Source organism: Bombina bombina, chromosome 5 (assembly GCF_027579735.1).
Source record: "Bombina bombina isolate aBomBom1 chromosome 5, aBomBom1.pri, whole genome shotgun sequence".
Lineage (NCBI taxonomy): Eukaryota > Metazoa > Chordata > Amphibia > Anura > Bombinatoridae > Bombina > Bombina bombina.
In genome coordinates this window covers 805032180-805057549 of record NC_069503.1, presented here as the reverse complement: position 1 = coordinate 805057549, position 25370 = coordinate 805032180, and the positions used below count along the sequence as shown (strand labels likewise).

General features: G+C 39.6%; 1 protein-coding gene across 1 annotated transcript in view; it reads left to right on the top strand.

The window, feature by feature from the left end:
- Positions 1 to 25370, top strand: part of PRELID3A (PRELI domain containing 3A) — a 66246-nt gene that overhangs the window by 34048 nt on the left and 6828 nt on the right. The window contains exons 4-5 of the mRNA XM_053715858.1: positions 5209 to 5279; positions 7532 to 7634. Coding sequence (XP_053571833.1) covers positions 5209 to 5279; positions 7532 to 7634 — 174 coding nt within the window. The remainder of the gene's footprint in view (positions 1 to 5208; positions 5280 to 7531; positions 7635 to 25370) is intronic.

The following is a 25370-nucleotide window of genomic DNA, read 5'->3' as shown; positions in this document are numbered from 1 at the left end:
TAAGCTAGCCAATTCATTTGTTTCTGACGCCGTTGTTCATTTAACCAAGCTAACGGCTAAGAACTCAGGTTTTGCTATTCAGGCGCGTAGGGCGCTATGGCTTAAATCCTGGTCAGCTGATGTTACTTCAAAGTCTAAGCTTCTCAACATTCCCTTCAAGGGGCAGACCCTATTTGGGCCTGGACTGAAGGAGATCATTTCTGATATTACTGGAGGAAAAGGTCACGCCCTTCCTCAAGATAGTTCCAACAAATTAAGGACCAAACAGACTAATTTTCGTGCCTTTCGAAACTTCAAGAGTGGCGCAGCTTCAACTTCCTCTAATACAAAACAAGAGGGAAATTTTGCCCAGTCCAAGCTGGTCTGGAGACCTAACCAGGCTTGGAACAAAGGAAAGCAGGCCAAAAAACCTGCTGCTGCCTCTAAGACAGCATGAAAGATCAGCCCACGATCCGGAAATGGATCTAGTAGGGGGCAGACTTTCTCTCTTCACCCAGGCTTGGGCAAGAGATGTCCAGGATCCCTGGGCGTTGGAAATTGTGTCCCAGGGATATCTTCTGGACTTCAAAGCTTCTTCCCCAAAAGGGAGATTTCATCTCTCACAATTATCTTCGAACCAGATAAAGAGAGAGGCATTCTTACATTGTGTTCAAGACCTCCTAGTTATGGGAGTGATCCACCCAGTTCCAAAGGAGTAACAGGGGCAAAGCTTCTATTCAAATCTGTTTGTAGTTCCCAAGAAAGAGGGAACCTTCAGACCAATCTTAGATCTCAAGATCCTAAACAAATTTCTCAGGGTCCCATCCTTCAAGATGGAGACTATTCGAACCATCCTACCTATGATCCAGGAGGGTCAATATATGACTACCGTGGACTTAAAGGATGCTTATCTTCACATTCCGATACACAGAGATCATCATCGGTTTCTCAGGTTCGCCTTCCTAGACAGGCATTACCAGTTTGTGGCTCTTCCCTTTGGGTTAGCTACGGCACCAAGAATCTTTATGAAGGTTCTAGGGTCACTCCTAGCAGTCCTAAGGCCGCGGGGTATAGCAGTAGCCCCTTACCTAGACGACATTCTGATACAGGCGTCAAATTTTCAAATCGCCAGGTCCCATACGGACATTGTTCTGGCATTCCTGAGGTCTCATGGGTGGAAAGTGAATGAAGAAAAGAGTTCTCTATCCCCTCTCACAAGAGTTTCCTTCCTCGGAACTCTGATAGATTCTGTAGAAATGAAGATTTACCTGACAGAGGCCAGGTTGTCAAAACTTCTAAATTCCTGCCGTGTTCTTTATTCTACTTCTCGCCCTTCAGTGGCTCAGTGTATGGAAGTAATCGGCTTAATGGTAGCGGCAATGGACATAGTGCCGTTTGCCCACCTACATCTCAGACCGCTGCAACTCTGCATGCTCAGTCAGTGGAATGGGGATTACACAGATTTGTCCCCTCTACTAAATCTGGATCAAGAGACCAGGGATTCTCTTCTCTGGCGGCTATCTCGGGTCCATCTGTCCAAGGGTATGACCTTCCGCAGGCCAGATTGGACAATAGTACTGGGGTGCAGTCTGGAACTCCCTGAAGGCTCAGGGATCGTGGACTCAGGAGGAGGCACTCCTTCCGATAAACATTCTGGAACTAAGAGCGATATTCAATGCTTTTTAGGCTTGGCCTCAGCTTGCTGCGGTCAGGTTCATCAGATTTCAGTCGGACAATATCACGACTGTAGCCTACATCAACCATCAAGGGGGAACAAGGAGTTCCCTAGCAATGTTGGAGGTTTCAAGAATAATTCTATGGGCAGAGGTTCACTCTTGCCATCTATCAGCTATCCATATCCCAGGAGTAGAGAACTGGGAGGCAGATTTTCTAAGTCGGCAGACTTTTCATTCGGGGGAGTGGGAACTCCATCCGGAGGTGTTTGCACAGTTGATTCTGCTCCCTCGTCTGATTGCCAAGATCAAGCAGGAGAGAGCTTCATTGATTTTGATAGCACCTGCGTGGCCACGCAGGACTTGGTATGCAGATCTGGTGGACATGTCATCCTTTCCACCATGGACTCTGCCGCTGAGGCAGGACCTTCTACTTCAGGGTCCTTTCAACCATCCAAATCTAATTTCTCTGCGTCTAACTGCTTGGAGATTGAACGCTTGATTTTATCAAAACGTGGTTTCTCCGAGTCGGTCATTGATACCTTAATTCAGGCTCGAAAGCCTGTCACCAGGAAAATCTATCATAAGATATGGTGTAAATATCTTCATTGGTGTGGATATTATCTTTTCTCCAAGAAGGATTGGAGAAGGGATTGTCAGCTAGTTCCTTAAAGGGACAGATTTCTGCTCTGTCTATTCTTTTGCACAAGCGTCTGGCGAATGTTCCAGACGTTCAGGCGTTTTGTCAGGCTTTAGTTCTTAAAGTTCTTCAAGAGGTTCAGTTTGAACCTCTGCATTCCATAGATATCAAGCTTTTATCTTGGAAAGTTCTGTTTTTGGTAGCTATCTCTTCGGCTTGAAGAGTTTTAGAGTTATCTGCCTTACAGTGTGATTCCCCTTATCTGATCTTCCATGCAGATAAGGTAGTTTTGCGTACCAAACCTGGGTTTCTTCCTAAGGTGGTATCTAATAAGAATATCAATCAGGAGATTGTTGTTCCGTCACTGTGTCCTAATCCTTCTTCAAAGAAGGAACTATTACACAATCTTGACGTGGTTCGTGCCTTAAAGTTTTATTTACAAGCTACTAAGGATTTTCGTCAAACAACTGCATTGTTTGTTGTCTACTCTGGACAGAGGAGAGGCCAAAAGGCTTCAGCAACTTCTCTTTCTTTTTGGTTAAGAAGTATAATCCGCTTAGCTTATGAGACTGCTGGCCAGAAGCCTCCTGAAAGAATTACAGCTCATTCCACTAGAGCGGTGGCTTCCACATGGGCTTTTAAAAATGAGGCTTCTGTTGAACAGATTTGTAAGGTGGCAACTTGGTCTTCGCTTCATACTTTTTCTAAATTCTACAAATTTGATACTTTTGCTTCTTCGGAGGCTATTTTTGGGAGAAAGGTCTTACAGACAGTGGTGCCTTCCGTTTAAGCGCCTGCCTTGTCCCTCCCTTCATCCGTGTCCTATAGCTTTGGTATTGGTATCCCACAAGTAATGGATGAATCCGTGGACTGGATACACCTTACAAGAGAAAACAAAATTTATGCTTACCTGATAAATTTATTTCTCTTGTGGTGTATCCAGTCAACGGCCCGCCCTGTCATTTTAATGCAGGTGTTTTTTCTTTTTAAACTACAGTCACCACTGCACCCTATAGTTTCTCCTTTCTCTTGCTTGTCTTCGGTCGAATGACTGGAGGTGGCAGTTAGGGGAGGAGCTATATAGACAGCTCTGCTGTGGGTGATCCTCTTGCAGCTTCCTGTTGGGAAGGAGAATATCCCACAAGTAATGGATGAATCCATGGACTGGATACACCACAAGAGAAATAAATTTATCAGGTAAGCATAAATTCTGTTTATTTTTTTTGCCCCCTCTGGAAAAATTTCTGCGGATGCCCATGATCTTCCACTTACATTTTCATGTTGATTGTCTACAGCAGTTTCACCCAAAACTAGTGAGCTGGATCACTACAAATACTAGCACACTGTTTGTAGCACGTTATTGTGCTTTCTTTACTCGCTTAACAATATTTGATGTTGCTTATTGATTTGTGGCACCTATTCTTATGTTTTTTAACTCTATATATACTAGTGAATTTTTTTTAAAAAATGGTACAAATACACAACATGCTTTTCATTTTTGTTAAAGGGAAATTGTACACTAGATTTTTCTTTCCATAAATGTTTTGTAGATGATCGATTTATAGCCCATCTAGGATTTTTTTGTACAAATGTATAGTTTTGCATATTTTTAAATAACATTTTACTTATTTTTAGACTCCTAACCAAGCCCCAAGTTTTAGATGTGTACAGATGTCTACAGACTCCTGCTTGCTACTATTTGTATAATGGGTCTTTTCATATGCAAGCCCCTTTCAATGGGTGCCCCAGTCTAACCTCATCAACAGTGCTACATTGGGAGCTTCTAAGTACGTTTTTACAAAGGTTTTATACTAGATTTTCATATATTTGTATCTGTGCATATTCTTCTTTATAGTAGTGTGTATTACGTGCAGTTATATGAAAATGTGTGTATACTGTCCCTTTAAAGTACTAACATGGAGCACACAAAAAAACATTGGTGGACCAGATGTGGCCTACTGGCCATAGTTCTGGCAGCCCTGATGTAGATAATTTGTTTACAAAACAACTACTCTAATAAGGAGCGTAAATACAGGGGTTATAGAGGTCTGAACTGAGACTGGGCCAACACCTCTAGAGGACACATCTAGGCTTGCAACACACAGGACTTGTGAGGCCTGGGTCCATCTATTTCATAGCTAGCTGCTCTCTATGACCCCTGCAAAACAGGACTCACAATTTAATAAAAGTGTAAGGAGTTGCCTTTACAATATGGTTACAGGGTTTCAAAGATGGCTACCATAGTGTTGCTGTGCAGAAAAAGCTGCCACCATATTCATATTGAAAAGTTGCATTTCCTGTGGCACAGACTAACCAAAGGGGAAAGATGAATCACAGTTAAACAGAAGCAGCTTCTCTTTTTCCCTTTGTGACCCTGGCAGCTCATCTTCTGTATATTGCAAACAGCTAGAAAGGGCACTGATACACCCCTGACTCTTTTCAAAATGGTCATCTTATGCACAGGTTCAATGGAAAACACCTAGTTTTTTTTTCTATTAGATATGAATTCATTTCTTGACCATTGCAGAAATAACAACTGTATGCAAAAGTTACATAATACCACAGTGATCATCACTAAGTTTTGAAAAAGAAATATAATACCATTTAAGATTAATGTGAGTAAGAGAGATGTATGGGGTAAAGCATATGTCAAGCAGTCCCTGTAGAATGTTTCTGCCCCTTAATATAAAGTAACACATGAGGCTTAGTGTAATTAACACCGTTGTATGTTCTACAATAATTATGGAAGTCTATTCAAAGTCTATTCCAAGTATTGAAAACTATATTAATATAACTGAACTTTTTGGCAAACGTGACATACTGTATACTGTAAACATATGTGTGAAATGCCATCATTATAATAAAGAAACCAAACTATTCACTTTTCTTACAATTTTGTTTCTGTTTCTTTTTAAGATTACATTGACAAATTTGGTGTCCGTGGATGAAAGATTGGTTTATACACCACATCCCAAAAATCCAGATGAGTAAGTTGATTGACCAAATGGTTATACTATAAAAATATGTTTTTGCTACAATATAGCCTACAGCTTTTTTTCTAAAACAAAAAGACCTAGATTCCCACTTTCTTATTAATGCTGTCTGTTATTAATTTAATTTTAAAGCTGTCTTTATTTTTCCTTTTGAAGAACTGTATCAGTACTGATGGGTAGATGCCCTCTGGCTACTAGAATATGTACAGAGCTCCTTCCAGAATTATTTGGGTGATTAACCCCATACATTATCCCTCCTCTTCCTGCTTGTTTTATTTCTGTTTCAACTTATTTGTAATAAGGAAAGCTGGGCTTGTGAGTTATTATGAACAGATAAAGAAGGTTTAACCCCTTTTGGTACAGAGAGAGTTCAGCTTCCCCTGAGTGTCTGTGGATCCTGCCTATGATCTTGTAAGTGGATCCAAAGTACCCCATACACATGAGAAATGTATCTTTGGATTCCCCGGTAGATTTATAGACTGAGGCTACACACTTCTAATAACTCTCACCCTTACAGTGACATGAAACTCATTTTTTTCCATTTATTATTCAGATAAAGAATTTAATTTTTAAAAAGTTAAATTTGCTTTGTTCACATGTTATTCTTTGTTGAAGAGATACCTAGGTAGGTAGTGTGCACATATCTGAAGTAATATAGGACAGGAAATATTGCTGCTATCTAGTGCTCTTGCTAATGTATCACTTTTGCAAAACTGCTGCCATATAGTGCTCAGATACCTGCACACTCCTGAGCTTATATCCCTGCTCAAAGAAAATGTAATAATAGAAGTAAATTGGAAAGTTGTTTAAAATTGTATGCGCTATCGGAACCATGAAAGAAAATGTTGAAGTTTTATGTCCTTTTAAAGGGACATGAAACCCAAAAGTTTCTTTTTATGATTCAGGTAGAGCATACATGTTTAAAGGGATAGTCTAGTCAAAATTAAACTTTCGTGATTCAGATAGAGCATGCAATTTAAAGCAACTTTCAAATGTACTCCTATTATCAACTTTTCTTCATTCTCTTGCTATCTTTATTTGAAAAAGCAAGAATGTAAGCATAGGAGCCGGTCGATTTATGGTTCAGAACCTGGGTAGAACTTGCTAATTGGTGTCTAAATGTAGCCACCAATTAGCAAGCGCTACCCAGGTGCTAAACCAAAAATGGGCCGGCTACTAAGCATAAATTCTAATAAAGATAATAAGAGAACAAAGTAAATTAGAAAGTTGCCTAAAATTGCATGCTCTATCTGAATCATTAAAGTTTAAATTTGACTAGACTATCCCTTTAAACAACTTTTCAATTTACTTGTATTATCTCATTGCTTCATTCTCTTAATATCTGTTATTGAAGAAGCGCAATATACTACTAGGAGCTAGCTGAATGCATTTAGTGAGCCAATAGTATGAGGCATATATGTGCAGCCACCAATCAACACCTAGGTTTCCCTTTAAAAAAAGGATAACAAGAGAGCAAAACAAACTAGATAATATAATTAAATAGGAAAGTTATTTAAAAACAAATGCTCTATCTGAAAAAGGAAAGAAAAAAAAGGGTTGTATGTGCCTTTAAGGGGTCTTCCAAATCTTCCATTAAGGATTCTTGGAGGGATTAGAATAATGGTTGGAACATGTCCCAGTATTTCTGTAGCATGAAGTCACTTTAAAAATATTAGAATGGTGTTTAATGTGCTGTTCGTGATGGTTTAGAACTTGAAAACATCTTACTGGGCCATGAAAACCCACTGGTAAAGATAATCAACATAAGTTGAATCTAGACTCTATTCCACAAACGTGTAAAGTCTATTTAGTTTCACAGTTTGTTTTCATCTTTTAAAAGTTCATATTGAAGACAATGAATAAAATATATTCCACATTATATTACAGTAGTATGGGGCATTGTTTTGGTAGCCAGTAACCAGAATAATGCACATGGGACTGCAGTTAGAGGACTATTAAAAGTGCCCTTTACTAAGTCATATAGCGAGTTTTATGTCCCTTTAATTTGCATTATATTTTTGCTCTAACTATATACATATCAATGCTATATTTTGTAGTTTCAGGTTTAAACTGTACCTTTTCTGATTTCTGAAATTTAGCTTTTTTTTTCTCTATTAGTCTTTTATATTTTAGCAGCTAAAGAATATGAGCTTGGTAGAGTATCCAAGGCTTTAACAATACTGCTTTTTCAGGTAAATAGTAACATTTTCAGGTTATCTATTATGTTTTTCTTTTTTTTCTTGCAGGACAATACTGACCCAAGAAGCCATAATTACTGTGAAAGGAGTCAGCCTGAGTAGTTATCTAGAAGGACTAATGGCTAATACAATATCTTCAAATGCCAGAAAGGTACATAAAAGGGAACAGCAATTAAAAAACAATATATATTTAATTTAGAGAAACATTCTATAATGTTCATATGATAGTATGCTAGGAAAGTATAAGGGCAGATTTATAAAAGGCTGAATGACCCTAGTGGTTCCAGACTCATGTGTGCCTGCAACTGACATTTAGTGGTTTAAACCTCAGAGGTGGCAGACTAAAATCACCCCAGACTGATCAAACTGAGCTGATAGACAAGTCCTCCTCTCATGCAATGTTTCCCGCAGTTTGCAATCCCAGGTGGACAGGATCACTACATGTGAGCCTTGTTTGTTTAGGCACAGATAAATCTGCCATTAGTGTATGTGTGGAAGTAGCTATGACTATTAAACAGTCAACATTGGCCCAGATCACGAGTGGAGTGCTAACAGTTTTTTAATAAGGGTTTTATCACTTGTTTGTACCGCTAGTATTACAGTAAACACGATCACTTGAGTGCAATCGTAATTTACACTAGAATGATTACTGCGTCCTCAGAGCTCTGGTAAACTGTTTTGTGAAACAAAACATTACAAAGTACAGTTACACTCATAATAATACCATCTAATACATTTATTAAAAAAAATATTGCACAAAAAAGTTATAAGGGCTCAAAGATATGATGTCATTCAAAGGGCTTTAACATAGAGATACATACAGTACATATACATGTCTAAAGCTGGATATGTATGTATATATGTGTGCACATATGTATTTATAGACATACAGTATATACACATATAAATATATAAATACATATGTACACATATATAGAAGTGCATTGGAGCCCTTTGCAGTTGTGTAGATGAAAACATGTAAAGGCATATTTATACAATATTCATATTTAATAAAGTGTTTAACTGTGTATTTACTATAAACATTTCCCATTCCAATGTTCTGCACATAGCAGAATATATTCTACTAGTCCTAAAGCCCGTTCACACGGGCCATTTCTCCAACATTGGTGTGTCCGGTCCACGGCGTCATCCTTACTTGTGGGAATATCTCTTCCCCAACAGGAAATGGCAAAGAGTCCCAGCAAAGCTGGCCATATAGTCCCTCCTAGGCTCCGCCCACCCCAGTCATTCTCTTTGCCGTTGCACAGGCAACATCTCCACGGAGATGGTTAAGAGTATGTGGTGTTTAGTTGTAGTTTTTTTATTCTACTATCAAGAGTTTGTTATTTTAAAATAGTGCTGGTATGTACTATTTACTCTGAAACAGAAAAAGATGAAGATTTCTGTTTGTGAGAGGAAGATGATTTTAGCAGACAGTAACTAAAATCGATTGCTGTTTCCACATAGGACTGTTGAGATGAAGTAACTTCAGTTGGGGGAAACAGTTAGCAGACTTTTCTGCTTAAGGTATGACTAGCCATATTTCTAACAAGACTGTGTAATGCTGGAAGGCTGTCATTTCCCCTCATGGGGACCGGTAAGCCATTTTCTTAGTCTCAAACAGAATAAAGGGCTTAATATGGGCTATAAAACTGGTAGACACTTTTATGGGCTAAATCGATTGCTTTATTTGGACATTTTATACATGTTTATGCTGATAATTCACACTTATAAATTTGGGGAACGTTTTTTAACGTCAGACACTATGTTAGACACCTTTTCCAGTCAGGAAGGGCCTTCCCAGTTGTGGGCTGAGCCTCATTTTCGCGCCATTACTGCGCAGTTGTTTTTGAGAGCAAGACATGCAGATGCATGTGTGAGAACCTGAAAGTAGTTGGAAAAGTTCCTAGAAGGCATCATTTGGTATCGTATTCCCCTCTGGGCTTGGTAAAGTCACAGCAAAGGCTGTAACTGGGACTGTATAGGGGTTAAATCTGTAACCGGCTCCCGTTTCGTTATTTTAAGGGTTAAAGCTCTGAAAATTGGTGTGCAATACTTTTAATGCTTTAAGACACTGTGGTGAATTTTTGGTAAATTTTGAACAATTCCTTCATATTTTTTCACATATTCAGTAATAAAGTGTGCTCTGTTTAAAATTTAAAGAGACAGTAACGGTTTTGTTTTAAAACGGTTTTTGTGCTTTATTGACAAGTTTAAGCCTGTTTAACATGTCTGTGCCTTCAGATAAGCTATGTTCTATATGTATGAAAGCCAATGTGTCTCCCCCTTCAAAATTGTGTGATAATTGTGCCATAGCGTCCAAACAAAGTAAGGACAGTACTGCCACAGATAATGAAATTGCCCAAGATGATTCCTCAGATGAAGGGAGTAGACATGGTTCTACATCATCTCCTTCTGTGTCTACGCCAGTTTTGCCCACGCAGGAGGCCCCTAGTACTTCTAGCGCACCAATGCTTATTACCATGCAACAATTGACGGCTGTAATGGATAACTCCATAGCAAATATTTTATCCAAAATGCCTGCATATCAGAGAAAGCGCGATTGCTCCGTTTTAAACACTGAAGAGCAGGAGGGCGCTGATGATAATTGTTCTGTCATACCCTCACACCAATCTGAAGGTACCATGAGGGAGGTTTTGTCAGATGGGGAAATTTCAGATTCAGGAAAAATTTCTCAACAGGCTGAACCTGATGTTGTGACATTTAAATTTAAATTAGAACATCTCCGCGCACTGCTTAAGGAGGTGTTATCTACTCTGGATGATTGTGACAACTTGGTCATTCCAGAAAAATTATGCAAGATGGACAAGTTCCTAGAGGTTCCGGTGCACCCCGACGCTTTTCCTATACCCAAGCGGGTGGCGGACATAGTGAATAAGGAGTGGGAGAAGCCCGGCATACCTTTTGTTCCCCCTCCTATATTTAAGAAATTATTTCCTATGGTCGACCCCAGAAAGGACTTATGGCAGACAGTCCCTAAGGTCGAGGGGGCAGTTTCTACTCTAAACAAGCGCACTACTATTCCTATCGAAGATAGTTGTGCTTTCAAAGATCCTATGGATAAAAAATTGGAAGGTTTGCTTAAAAAGATTTTTGTACAGCAAGGTTACCTTCTACAACCCATTTCGTGCATTGTTTCTGTCACTACAGCAGCGTGGTTCTGGTTCGAAGAACTAGAAAAGTCGCTCAGTAGAGAGACTCCATATGAGGAGGTTATGGACAGAGTTCATGCACTTAAGTTGGCTAACTCTTTTATTTTAGATGCCGCTTTGCAATTAGCTAGATTAGCGGCGAAAAATTCAGGGTTTGCAATTGTGGCGCGCAGAGCGCTTTGGCTAAAGTCTTGGTCAGCGGATGTATCATCCAAGACAAAATTGCTTAACATCCCCTTCAAGGGTAAAACTCTCTTTGGACCAGAATTGAAAGAGATTATCTCAGACATCACTGGGGGAAAGGGTCACTCCCTCCCACAAGATAGGCCTTTCAAGGCCAAGAATAAGTCTAATTTTCGTTCCTTTCGTAATTTCAGGAACGGACCGGCCTCTAATTCTGCATCCTCTAAGCAAGAGGGTAATGCCTCACAGTCCAAACCAGCCTGGAAACCGATGCAAGGCTGGAACAAGGGTAAGCAGACCAAGAAGCCTGCTTTCGCTAACAAAACAGCATGAAGGAGTAGCCCCCGATCCGGGACCGGATCTAGTGGGGGGCAGACTATCTCTCTTTGCTCAGGCTTGGGCAAGAGATGTTCAGGATCCCTGGACGCTAGAAATAGTTTCTCAGGGTTATCTTCTGGAATTCAAGGAACTACCCCCAAGGGAAGGTTCCACATGTCTCACTTATCCTCAAACCAAATAAAGAGACAGGCGTTCTTACATTGTGTAGAAGACCTGTTAAAGATGGGAGTGATACACCCAGTTCCAATGACGGAACAAGGAATGGGATTTTACTCAAATCTGTTCGTAGTTCCCAAAAAAGAGGGAACCTTCAGACCAATTCTGGATTTAAAGATCCTAAACAAATTTCTCAGGGTACCATCGTTCAAAATGGAAACCATTCGAACGATTCTACCCACTATCCAGGAAGGTCAATTTATGACTACCGTGGATCTAAAGGATGCGTACCTACATATTCCTATCCACAAAGAACATCATCAGTTCCTAAGGTTCGCCTTTCTGGACAAACATTACCAGTTTGTGGCCCTCCCATTCGGATTAGCCACTGCTCCAAGGATTTTCACAAAGGTACTCGGGTCCCTTCTAGCGGTTCTAAGACCGAGGGGCATTGCAGTAGTACCATACTTGGACGACATTCTAATACAAGCGTCGTCTCTTTCAAAAGCAAAGGCTCATACAGACATCGTTCTGGCCTTTCTCAGATCTCACGGATGGAAGGTGAACATAGAAAAAAGTTCTCTGTCTCCGTCAACAAGAGTTCCCTTCTTGGGAACAATAATAGATTCCTTAGAAATGAGGATCTTTCTGACAGATGTCAGAAAGTCAAAACTTCTAAGCGCTTGTCAAGTTCTTCATTCTGTTCCACGTCCTTCCATAGCTCAGTGCATGGAAGTAGTAGGGTTGATGGTTGCAGTAATGGACATAGTTCCTTTTGCGCGAATTCATGTAAGACCATTACAACTGTGCATGCTGAAACAGTGGAATGGGGACTATACAGACTTGTCTCCAGTGATTCAAGTAGATCAGAAGACCAGAGATTCACTCCGTTGGTGGATATCCCTGGACCACCTATCCCAGGGAATGAGCTTCCGCAGACCAGAGTGGGTCATTGTCACGACCGACGCCAGTCTAGTGGGCTGGGGTGCGGTCTGGGAATCCCTGAAAGCTCAGGGACTATGGTCTCGGGAAGAATCTCTTCTCCCGATAAACATTCTGGAACTAAGAGCGATATTCAATGCTCTCAGGGCTTGGCCTCAGCTTGCAAAGGCCAGATTCATAAGATTCTAATCAGACAACATGACGACTGTTGCGTATATCAATCATCAGGGGGGAACAAGGAGTTCCCTGGCGATGAAAGAAGTAACCAAAATAATACAATGGGCGGAGAATCACTCCTGCCATCTATCTGCGATCCACATCCCAGGTGTGGAAAACTGGGAAGCGGATTATCTGAGTCGTCAGACATTCCATCCGGGGGAGTGGGAACTCCACCCGGAGATTTTTGCCCAGTTGACTCATTTATGGGGCATTCCAGACATGGATCTGATGGCGTCTCGTCAGAACTTCAAGGTTCCTTGCTACGGGTCCAGATCCAGGGATCCCAAGGCGACTCTAGTGGATGCACTAGTAGCGCCTTGGACCTTCAACCTAGCTTATGTGTTCCCACCGTTTCCTCTCATTCCCAGGCTGGTAGCCAGGATCAAACAGGAGAGGGTCTCGGTGATCTTGATAGCTCCTGCGTGGCCACGCAGGACTTGGTATGCAGACCTGGTGAATATGTCATCGGTTCCACCATGGAAGCTACCTTTGAGACAGGACCTTCTTGTTCAGGGTCCATTCGAACATCCAAATCTGGTCTCCCTCCAGCTGACGGCTTGGAGATTGAACGCTTGATTCTATCAAAGCGTGGGTTTTCAGATTCTGTGATTGATACTCTGGTTCAGGCCAGAAAACCGGTAACTAGAAAGATTTACCATAAAATATGGAAAAGATATATCTGCTGGTGTGAATCCAAGGGATTCCCTTGGAATAAGATAAGAATTCCTAAGATTCTTTCCTTTCTGCAAGAAGGTTTGGATAAAGGATTATCTGCGAGTTCTCTAAAGGGACAGATTTCTGCTTTATCTGTCTTACTACACAAACGACTGGCAGCTATGCCAGATGTTCAAGCATTTGTTCAGGCTCTGGTTAGGATCAAGCCTGTTTACAGACCTTTGACTCCTCCCTGGAGTTTAAATCTAGTTCTTTCAGTTCTTCAAGGGGTTCCGTTTGAACCTCTACATTCCATAGATTTTAAGTTGTTATCTTGGAAAGTTTTGTTTTTGGTTGCTATTTCTTCTGCTAGAAGAGTTTCAGAGTTATCTGCTCTGCAGTGTTCTCCGCCCTATCTGGTGTTCCATGCAGATAAGGTGGTTTTGCGTACTAAGCCTGGTTTTCTTCCAAAGGTTGTTTCTAACAAAAATATTAACCAGGAGATAGTTGTACCTTCTTTGTGTCCGAATCCAGTTTCAAAGAAGGAACGTTTGTTACACAATTTGGACATAGTCCGTGCTTTAAAGTTCTATTTAGAAGCTACAAAAGATTTCAGACAAACATCTTCTCTGTTTGTCGTTTATTCTGGTAAAAGGAGAGGTCAAAAAGCGACTTCTACCTCTCTTTCCTTTCGGCTTAAAAGCATCATCCGATTGGCTTACGAGACTGCCGGACGGCAGCCTCCTGAAAGAATCACAGCTCACTCCACTAGGGCTGTGGCTTCCACATGGGCCTTCAAGAACCAGGCTTCTGTTGATCAGATATGTAAGGCAGCGACTTGGTCTTCACTGCACACTTTTGCCAAATTTTACAAATTTGATACTTTTGCTTCTTCGGAGGCTATTTTTGGGAGAAAGGTTTTGCAAGCCGTGGTGCCTTCCGTTTAGGTAACCTGATTTGCTCCCTCCCTTCATCCGTGTCCTAAAGCTTTGGTATTGGTTCCCACAAGTAAGGATGACGCCGTGGACCGGACACACCAATGTTGGAGAAAAATTACTTTCTCCAACGGTGTGTCCGGTCCACGGCCCGCCCGGTTTTTTAATCAGGTCTGATGAATTATTTTCTCTAACTACAGTCACCACGGTACCATATGGTTTCTCCTATATTTTTCCTCCTGTCCGTCGGTCGAATGACTGGGGTGGGCGGAGCCTAGGAGGGACTATATGGCCAGCTTTGCTGGGACTCTTTGCCATTTCCTGTTGGGGAAGAGATATTCCCACAAGTAAGGATGACGCTGTGGACCGGACACACCGTTGGAGAAAGTAATTTATCAGGTAAGCATAAATTCTGTTTTTTTGCAGTACAGCGGTCCCACCTCTTGCACTCTCTCCCTCCCCCTCTCTTTTGCTCTCTCTCCCCCCTTTCTTTTGAGCTCTCTCTCCCCCTCTCTCTTGCGCTTTCTCTCTCTCTCACCCTCTCTCTTTTGCGTTCTCTCTCCCCCCTCTTTTTTGAGCTCTCTCCCCATCTCTTTTGAGCTCTCTCTCTCCCCCCTCTCTTTTGAGCTCTCTCCCCATCTCTTTTGAGCTCTCTCTCTCCCCCCTCTCTTTTGCGTTCTCTCTCTCCCCCTCTCTTTTGTGCTCTCTCTCTCCCCCTCTCTTTTGCGCTCTCTCTCTCCCCCTCTCTTTTGCGCTCTCTCTCTCCCCCCTCTCTTTTGCGCTCTCTCTCTCCCCCTCTCTTTTGCGCTCTCTCTCTCCCCCTCTCTTTTGCGCTCTCTCTCTCTCCCCCTCTCTTTTGCGCTCTCTCTCTCTCCCTCTCTTCTGCGCTCTCTCTCTCCCTCTCTTTTGCGCTCTCTCTCTCCCTATCTTTTTTGCGCTCTCTGTCTCCCCCTCTCTTTTGCGATCTCTCCCCCTCTTTTGCGCTCTCTCTCTCTCTCCTCCTCTCTTTTGCGCTCTCTCTCCCCCCTCTTTTGTGCTCCTCTCCCCTCTCTTTTGCGCTCTCTTTCCCACCCTTTCTTTTGCGCTCTCTCTCCCCCTCTCTTTTGTGCTCTCTCTCCCCCTCTCTCTTTTGTGCTCTCTCCCCCTCTCTTTTGCTGTCTCTATCCCCCCTCTCTTTTGCTGTCTATCTCCCCCTCTCTCTTTTGCTGTCTTTCTCCCCCTCTCTCTTTTGCTGTCTTTCTCCCCCTCTCTCTTTTGCTGTCTTTCTCCCCCCTCTCTTTTGCTGTCTCTCTCCCCTTCTCTCTTTTTCTTTCTCTCTCCCCCCTCTCTTTTGCTCTCTCTCTCCCCCCTCTCTTTTGATGTCTCTCTCCCCCTCTCTTTTGATGTCTCTCTCCCCTTCTCTCTTTTGCTGTATCTCCCCCCCTCTCTTTTGCTGTCTCTTTCCCCCCTGTCTTTTGCTGTCTCTCTCCCCCTCTCTCTCTCCCCCTCTCTATTTCTCTCCCCTCTCTCTATCTCTCTCCCATCTATCGCTCTATTGTGTGCCCGCGCCCGGCCACGCCCCCTTCACGACCCTTCACGCCCTACCACACCCTTCATGCCATACCACACCCTGGCCACGCCCAGTCACGCCCTGTCACGCCCAGTCACGCCCACTTCTGCCGCGGCGGCAGATCTTCAGCTAGGGCCAGGTGTTGTCTCTACTGCGCATGACAGCTTCGGACAAACACATTTGTCCTTTTATTATATAGAATGTATTTTTAAATAGATATTCCTATATATATATATATATATATATATATATATATATATATATATATATATATATATATATATGTATATATCTATACCTATATATAATCGTGTTTATATATAGGTATTTCTTTATATTGTACCAAAATGCCGTCAGATATATGTAGAAATATGTATTAATTAATAAATAGAACATATTCTTCTATGTGAAGAACATTGGAATGTGAAATATTCATATTTTCAGGTCGGTTAGCACACATAAGAATATGCAATCAGGTTCGCGCGTGAGTAGGGTGTTTTTTTCCACTTTGTTTGCTTCATTAACTTCTAGGGGGGAATACAAGAACGCGCATGCGATATTCTAACTGCGCTCGTCGGGTTAGCAAGAGAGAGAAAAAAAAAACCCTTACTTCTAGCACAGTTAACGCTCAAGCAGGATCGTTAAATAATGCTTCACTCATAGGGGCATATTTATAAAGCTCTGTATGGAGCTTGAGGCCCCTTGTTTCCGGTGAGCCTTCAGGCTCGACGGAAACAGAAGTTATGAAGCAGCAGTCTAAAGACCGCTGCTCCATAACTTGTCCACCTGCTCTAAGGCGGTGGACAGAAATCAACCTGATCTAACGGCCGATTGGTCACAAATCTGCAGGGGGCGGCATTGCACCAGCAGTTCACAAGAACTGCTGGTGCAATGATAAATTATGCTGTCGGCCATTATCGATGTGTAGCGGACATGATACGCTACTTCGTATCATGTCCGCTCGTACATTGATAAATACACCCCTTTAACTGGCCATAATATGATTTAATGTTTGGCTTAATAAAAAAGTGTATTAAGCTATTTTGTGGAGATATGATTTCTCTATAACTAAGGTAAAAACTGAACTTGTAATCTCTTGTTTTTTTTCAATATAAGGACATTTTGATAGAAGAAAAGTTCCAAAATGTGGTTTAACGTATTGATAAACAATAACATCACAATTGGAAAGAGGGTAATTGCATTGCTTTACAATTTATAAAGGAAGCAAATTCTGTTTGAGACAGTAAACACCTTGTAATTACAACATGTTTTTTGCATTCTGACACTAGATTTACAAATCAGCAAAGACTAAAAGTTATTAGAATAGATTAACACTTGTTTGCTTAACTTGTTTACTGCAATTATTTTTCAATTGACAAACTCCACCCACCACTTTCCTTATTTGGAATTAACATTTCAGATTCTTTAGATAACAAGGTTTGCAACTGTCCTTGTGTTGGCAAAAGCTAAATTGTTTGGCTTCAGCAGAAATGATAAGATAATAAACTGTGCATTAGGGAACATATATGTAGCAAGTTTTGACTTATGAAACCTGCCATGTGCTCTTTCTGTTTTCAGGACTGGAAAATCCAAAATATTTAGACAAAAGGGACAAAATAAATAATCAAAGTGTATTTTTGCTATGAATAATTAAGCATTTTAAATTACAAACTGAAAGTGTTTTCTGTAGGGATACATTATGAGGACACTTGAAATGCTTGGAATCATTGTTCAATGCACACAGATTATACTTTACCTAAGTTTAAACTAACACCTAACCTAACAACTTTTAGCTCTTGTCCCTACAAGGATATAAAATATGTTGGGGGGGGGGGTTTATGATGTTTTGACACAGTTTTCATAGAATGCTTTCTATAAATCTCCATATTTTTATTCTGCATGTTTTCTACAGGTCAGATTACGAGTGGAGTGTTAAAGTTTGCGCACAAGCAATATCAGATTTTTGTGATCATTGGCACGCAGGTTAAATTGTGCTGGTATTAAAAGTTGAAAGTAAATGGGATCGCTTGAGCACAATTCAAGTTAACACTCATCGGGTTAGCGCATCCTCAGAGCTGTGGTTAACTTTTAGAAACAAAAAAAGTCTCACAAAACACATCAAAAATACATTGCAAAGTACAGTTACACTCATAATAACACCAACTAATAAAAATTATTTAAGAAAAATATTGCCCACAATAGTTATATGAGCTCAAAGATATGAGATGTCAGGAGAAAAAAAAGGCAGGCAAAGGGCTTTCACATTGAGATACATACATATACATGTCTAAAGACGATATGTTTGTATTTATATATGTCTATATAGGTGTACAGATGTATTTATGTATGTATATGTGTACATATGTATTTACAGACATATATATACATGTCTCAAGACGATATGTTTGTATTTATATATGTCTATATAGGTGTACAGATGTATTTATGTATGTATATGTGTACATATGTATTTACAGACATATATATACATGTCTAAAGACGATATGTTTGTATTTATATATGTCTATATAGGTGTACAGATGTATTTATGTATGTATATGTGTACATATGTATTTACAGACATATATATACATGTCTAAAGACGATATGTTTGTATTTATATATGTCTATATAGGTGTACAGATGTATTTATGTATGTATATGTGTACATATGTATTTACAGACATATATATACATGTCTAAAGACGATATGTTTGTATTTATATATGTCTATATAGGTGTACAGATGTATTTATGTATGTATATGTGTACATATGTATTTACAGACATATATATACATGTCTAAAGACGATATGTTTGTATTTATATATGTCTATATAGGTGTACAGATTTATTTATGTATGTATATGTGTACATATGTATTTACAGACATATATATACATGTCTAAAGACGATATGTTTGTATTTATATATGTCTATATAGGTGTACAGATGTATTTATGTATGTATATGTGTATATATGTATTTACAGACATATAAACACATAAATACACACATAAATACATATGTATACATATATAGACATATATACAGTATAAGTGCATTTGATCCCTTTTCAGTTAAGTTGATGAAAACATGAAAAAGTATATTTATGCAATATTCATTTTTAATAAAGTTTTATAGTCTATATTTACTGTAAATATTTCACATTCCAATGTTCTGCACAAAGCGGAATATGTTCTATGTATTTAAAAATAGATATTCCTATTTAAATGTATACCTATATAGAGTCATTTATATATATATATATATATATATATATATATATATATATATATATAGGTATAGAAATATATTGTACCAAAATATCATCAGATCTATATATAGAAATATTTATTTATGAATAACATATTCTGCAATGTGAAGAACATTTTTAAACTTTATTTTCTCCATTGACTTCTATGGCGGAATAGGTTATTGTGCGCACAATATTCTAAGTTCATCTTTTTGCACGCGTCAGGTTAGCGCGAGGGCGATAACTTTTTACTTTCAACTCATAATACCAGCGCAACCTGACGTGCACAAAAAGTTTACTTCTAGTGCAATTAGCGCTCTTGTGAAAGTGCCAAATAGCGCTCCACTTGTAATCTAGCCCTAAGTGTTTTATTTTCCTCCAATTAGTTACATCTCAATAATGGTTTTTATGTTGTTCACCTCTAATACATTTAAACATTCTCTATATTGCTCTAGGGGTGGGATGCAATTGAATGGATCATACAAAACTCTGAAAGCACTGTAATCTAGCAGTGTCTGCTGTTTATACTAACTAGCGGTAACTATACAACCTTTATCTGCATTATACCTGCGTGTCTTGTGGTTGCATGCATGCTCTGTGCTGTGCTAGGAATAGAGCATGAACAGTATGTGAATATTATAACAGTTCTTGTATTTATCTCTGCTTATAGTTGTTTAAAATGACATGAAAACCCCAGCTTTTCAACCATGAATATTATCACCTGTGTAAAAAGTTATCATGAACAAAGAAGCTTATGCATTATGTATATAACACATACTCCTGTAATAGAAGTCACTGTCATACAGAAGCAACATGCACAGTTGTAAAAAAAGCTCTATGGTAGACACAAACTGGTACATAAACCTGAAAAAAGTTGTTGTTTAGAAATTACTTTTACATTTTAAAAAATAAACAAATTTTAATGCTACAAAGAAAAATGGGATAGTTTGACCTTTTATGTAAACATAATCATCAGGGTTGCCAGACGTGGGGGTAGATTTATTAATGGTCGAGTGAACATGATTCGCTGGCGGCATTTAACATTGCACAAGCATTTCTAGTGAAATACTTGTACAATGTCGCCCCCTGCTCACTGGCGGCCATACAGCCCCCTAGCAGGGGCCGTCAATCATCCCAATCGTATTGTATTGGGATGATTTCAGTCAGCCACCTAAAAAGTGGCGGAGAAGTTAAGTTATGACCGCTGCTTCTTAACTTCTGTTTCAGGTGGACCTGAAACGATGGGGCTTCGATGCAGCATCCGCTGCTTAATAAATCGACCCCATGGTGTTTTAACTGTCTGTCCAGTAAAATATATGTAAAGAAAAACAGACCCATCAGATCTGAGGTTTGATGTGCACACGTGGTTGGAACAGCAATAGCATGGGTCTTATATTAAGGTCCTGATTATAAAAACTTCACCAGGTCAAACGTGAAAAACTACACCAACAGTCGCAGGGACAGCTCTAAGAGAGTTCTTTAAATAAAAAGGGCTGTCCCCGCAAGTTGCACGTAATAGAGCTCGCTGGACAGGGAAACTGCACTGGGGAGAGTGAAGTTAGCAGGGAACAGGAGGCACACTTTAAAACTTAAATCCTGCAGCCAATGCAAATCGGGTTACTCTGTTTTCAGTGTAGACTGTCTTACAATGACATCTATTTTCATATGTATGAATGTATTTTTATTAGGGTAATAAGTGTTTTGTGTATCTCGCCACCTTTTAGTTTGTGAAAAAAAAAGCAAGATCTGCTGTGGAAATGTTGAGAGAATGCGTCAGACCTGCGGAGAAATTTCAGCTATACCCTTGGAATACCCCTGTTCAGCCCACTAGCAGAGGCAGGAAACTCATTTTACAATAAGGAAAAATAATATACTTTGAATTTTGTATTGTAAATACAAATTTCAGAGTGTTTTGGTTTTTTTTGCATGTGCAATGCCATTTTATTATAAGGGACTGCAGACAAAGGGGACTGAAAGTTCATACTGAATATATGGCTGACAGGAGCTGAAGACCCAAGGGGCCTTATCTAAAGTTTGACCCCAACCCCAATTATCCAGAACAACCCTAGTCAACCAGTATTTCTATGAAGAACAACTGACAACCTTACTTGACCATACAAAATAGTGTTTTGTTAATATTGTTTTTAATAACAATTTGATAAAAGAAATACCATAAAACATGATTAATCTGGCACAGAATATTCCAGAAGGCTTGAGCTAGCGTTCTCATTGTTGAGAACTGTATAGGAGACTGAAAATATTTTTTTGTGTGTACAGACTACAACATGTTAACTTCTTATAATCCCCATTAACTACAGATGCTGATACACAAGATGTAGCCACCAATCTGAGTCACTTTTAACAAAAATTGAGATCTTCTCCAACTCTGTAATGAATTGTTATTTTTGATACATACACCTAGATTACGAGTTTTGCATTACGGTTTTAATGCTGAAAAAATGGCCATTTCAGCGTAAAAACCGTAACGCAGCCATTACGAGTCTTGCCGGTATAGTTATACCACAAGCATTTTAGCCTGTAACGAAACGTCAATCCCGCACTCAAAAAAATGATGTTTTTGCCTATACTGACACGATCCGTTCCGCTATCTGAGACCAGTAGTTATGAGTTTTGCGCAACAAAACTGTTACACAAAGCTCATAACTAAAATGTTACAAAGTACACTAACGCCCATAAACTACCTATTAACCCCTATTCTGCCGCCCTCCCGCATCGCAAACAATATATTAAAATTATTAACCCCTAATCTGCCGCTCCCGACATCGCCACCACTAATAAAAGTTATTAACCCCTATTCCGCCAATCCCCGACATCTCTACCACTAAATAAAGTTATTAACCCCTAAACCTCTGGCCTCCCACATCACCCCTACTAAATAAACTTTTTAACCCCTAAACCGCCATCCCCCAACATTGCCAAAACTAAATTAAACTTCTAACCCCTAAACCTAACAACCCCCTAACTGTAAATTAAAATTACAATATCCCTATCTTAAAATAAATAAAAACGTACCTGTGAAATAAAAAAAACCTAAGTTTAAACTAACACTTAACCTAACAACTATTATACTAAAATTAAAAAACTACCAATTAAATAAAAGTAAATTACACATTAAAAAAACCTAACACTACTAAAAAAAATTAAATAAAAAATTACAAAAAGTAAAAAGTACTAAATTACAAAAAATAACAAACATTAAATTACAAAAAATAACAAACACTAAATTACAAAAAATAACAAACAAAATGATCCAAAATAAAAACAAATACACCTAATCTAATAGTCCTATAAAAATAAAAAAGCCCCTCAAAATAAAAAAACCCTAGCCTACAATAAACAACCAATAGCCCTTAAAAGGGCCTTTTGTAGGGCATTGCCCTAAAGAAATCAGCTCTTTTACCCGAAAACAGTAAAACCCACCACCCAACCAACCCCCCAAAATTAAAAACCTAACTCTAATAAAAAACCTAAGCTACCCATTGCCCTGAAAAGGGCATTTGTATGGGCATTGCCCTTAAAAGGGCATTTAGCTCTTTTGCATTGCCCTTAAAAAGGACATTTAGCTCTTTTAAAAAAGCCCAAACCCTAATCTAAAAATAAAAAACCACCCCCATAAAGTTAAAAAAAACTAACACTAACCCCCAATGATCCACTTACAGTTTCTGAAGTCCGGACATCCAGACGGCGAGGTCTTCATCCATCCAGGCGCCATCTTCTATCTTCATCCATGCGGCATCTTCTATCTTCATCCCGGCGGTGCGGAGCGAGTCCATCCTTCAAGATATCCATCGCGGAGCGTCCTCTTCATACGGTCGCGCCGTACACTGAATCTTCAATGCAAGGAAGCCTTTTCAAAATGGCGTCCCTTGCATTCCAATTCGCTGATTTGATTTTTGAAATTCAAATCAGCCAATAGGATGAGAGCTACTGAAATCCTATTGGCTGTTCAAATCAACCAATAGAAATTCAGTAGCTCTCATCCTATTGGCTGATTTGAACAGCCAATATGAGTTCAGTAGCTCTCATCCTATTGGTTGATTTGAATTTCAAAAATCAAATCAGCCAATAGGAATGCAAGGGATGCCATTTTGAAAAGGCTCCCTTGCATTGAAGATTCAGTGTACGACGGCGACCAGATCAAAAGGAGCTCAGCGCTGGATGTCTCAAAGGATGGACCCGCTCCGCACCGCCGGGATGAAGATAGAAGAAGCCGCCGGGATGAAGATAGAAGATGCTACCTGGATGGATGAAGACCTCGCCGCCTGAAGATTTCTTGGCGCCTGGATGTCTGGACTTCAGAAACTGTAAGTGGATTGTCAGGTGTTAGTGTTAGGTTTTTTTTTTACTTTTTTGGGGTGTTTTTTTTTTTTTAGATTAGGATTTGGGCTTTTTAAAAAAAGCTAAACGCCCTTTTAAGGGTAATGCAAAACAGCTAAATGCCATTTTAAGGGCAATGCCCATACAAATGCCCTTTTCAGGGCAATGGGTACCTTAGTTTTTTTATTTTGGGGGTTGGTTGGATGGTGGGTTTTACTGTTTTCAGGTAAAAGAGCTGATTTCTTTAGGGCAATGCCCTATAAAAGGCCCTTTTAAGGGCTATTGGTAGTTTATTGTAGGCTAGGGTTTTTTTTTATTGGGGGGGGGGGCTTTTTTATTTTTATAGGGCTATTAGATTAGGTGTAATTGTTTTTATTTTGGATAATTTTGATGGTTATTTTTTGTAATTTAGTGTTTGTTATTTTTTAGTAGTGTTAATTTTTTTTTAATGTGTCATTTAGTTTTTTAATTGGTAGTTATTTTAATTTTAGTATAATAGTTATGTTAGGTTAATTGTTGGTTTAACCCTTTGGCTGCTAAGCCATTTTTTTTTTACTTTTTTTTTTTTTTTACAGACCCCCAATACTTACACTGTTGGAAAGGTTAGGCGATTACCTTTCCAACAGTGGGTCTTGGGGGTCTGTGGCTGAGATACAGGCTTCTAAGTAGCATGCCCCCTCCTCCTAGACTTAACATTGTTAAGTATAAATAAAGTTCCGCGGTGACGGCATCACGTAATTGCGCGTTACGTCACTGCGCATCACGTGAACCCCCGGCGATGCCTGTCACTCTACAGGCACGATCACCGGGGTAGGAGTAGTAAGGAGCCCCCAGATCTCCCTCAAGGTGGGAGAGTGCTCATGACATTTTTTTTATTTCACAGGTAAGTCAGGGGGTGATAGGTTTAGGGGTTAATAGTTTAATTTAGTTCTTTGCGATGTAGGGGGCTGGCAGTTTAGGGGTTAATAGGTTTATTTAGTGGTGGTGATGTGGGAGGCCAGAGGTTTAGGGGTTAATAGCTTTGTTTAGTGAAGGCGGAATAGGGGTTAATAGCTTTTTTATAGTGTCGGCGATGTTGAGGTGCGGGGGAATAGCGTTTAATAACTTTATTATAGTAATGACGATGTCGGGGAGCAGCGGAATAGGGGTTAATACATTTGACTAGTGGTGGCGATGTCGGGAGCAGCAGATTAGGGGTTAATAACTTTATTTAGGTGTCAGCAATGTCGGGGGCAGCAGATTAGGGGTGTTTAGACTTTGGGTTTATGTTAGGGTGTTAGGTTAAAACGTTTTTTTATCCTCATAGACATCAATGGGGTTGCGTTACGGAGCTTTTCATTCCATGCTTCAGGTGTTTCGTTTTTTCTATAACACTCTCTCCCCATTCTATATGAAAATAAAAAAGTTAAGTTAGTTGTGTAATAATAGTTGATTAAACAGTCTTCACATCTCAGTTACACAGCTGGTGACCAGGCTCAATACCTGGGGATAACCTGGGGTTATGTCTCATTGTTATAACATTCAGGAGACTCTATGGGCTGTCAGGGGTAGCCATCTATACTTGTATATGTAAATAGTCACAGCTAAATCCATTAACATACGCACCCAGATTATAGAAATGATATTATAGAAATTTTAAATAAAAAGGCGGAATGATCAGGTTCTACATCCGATGAGGGAACCTCACTATTAGAGGAATCCTCATCATTTGAAGATACTTCAGTATCTTGTAGGTCAGGACTTATATTAGTAGTAGAAGGTAAAATTTGAACTGACCTTTTTTTGCTTTTTTGAAGGGGGTAATGCAGCCAGTGCCTTCGAAATTGCAGTAGAAATGAACTTTTTTCATTGCTGGAGGTACGCCATCTGCATCCATCTACAAGGAGGAGACAGTAGGTGCATTAGTACACATAGAAAATCATTAGATTGATCAGAATGCGATAAGAAATATAAGCATGAGTCACATAAATGAGCTGAAGGAGCTACTTCAGTTGTATTACACTAAGCACACTTAGCTTTGGTAGAAATATGTTCAGGAGACTCAGTTCCTATGGTAGTTTTACGGACAGATTGGTGCTGCTCCATTAAGGCAAATAATAAATAAATGCAATAAATACTAAATACTTAAAGGGACAGTCAACAC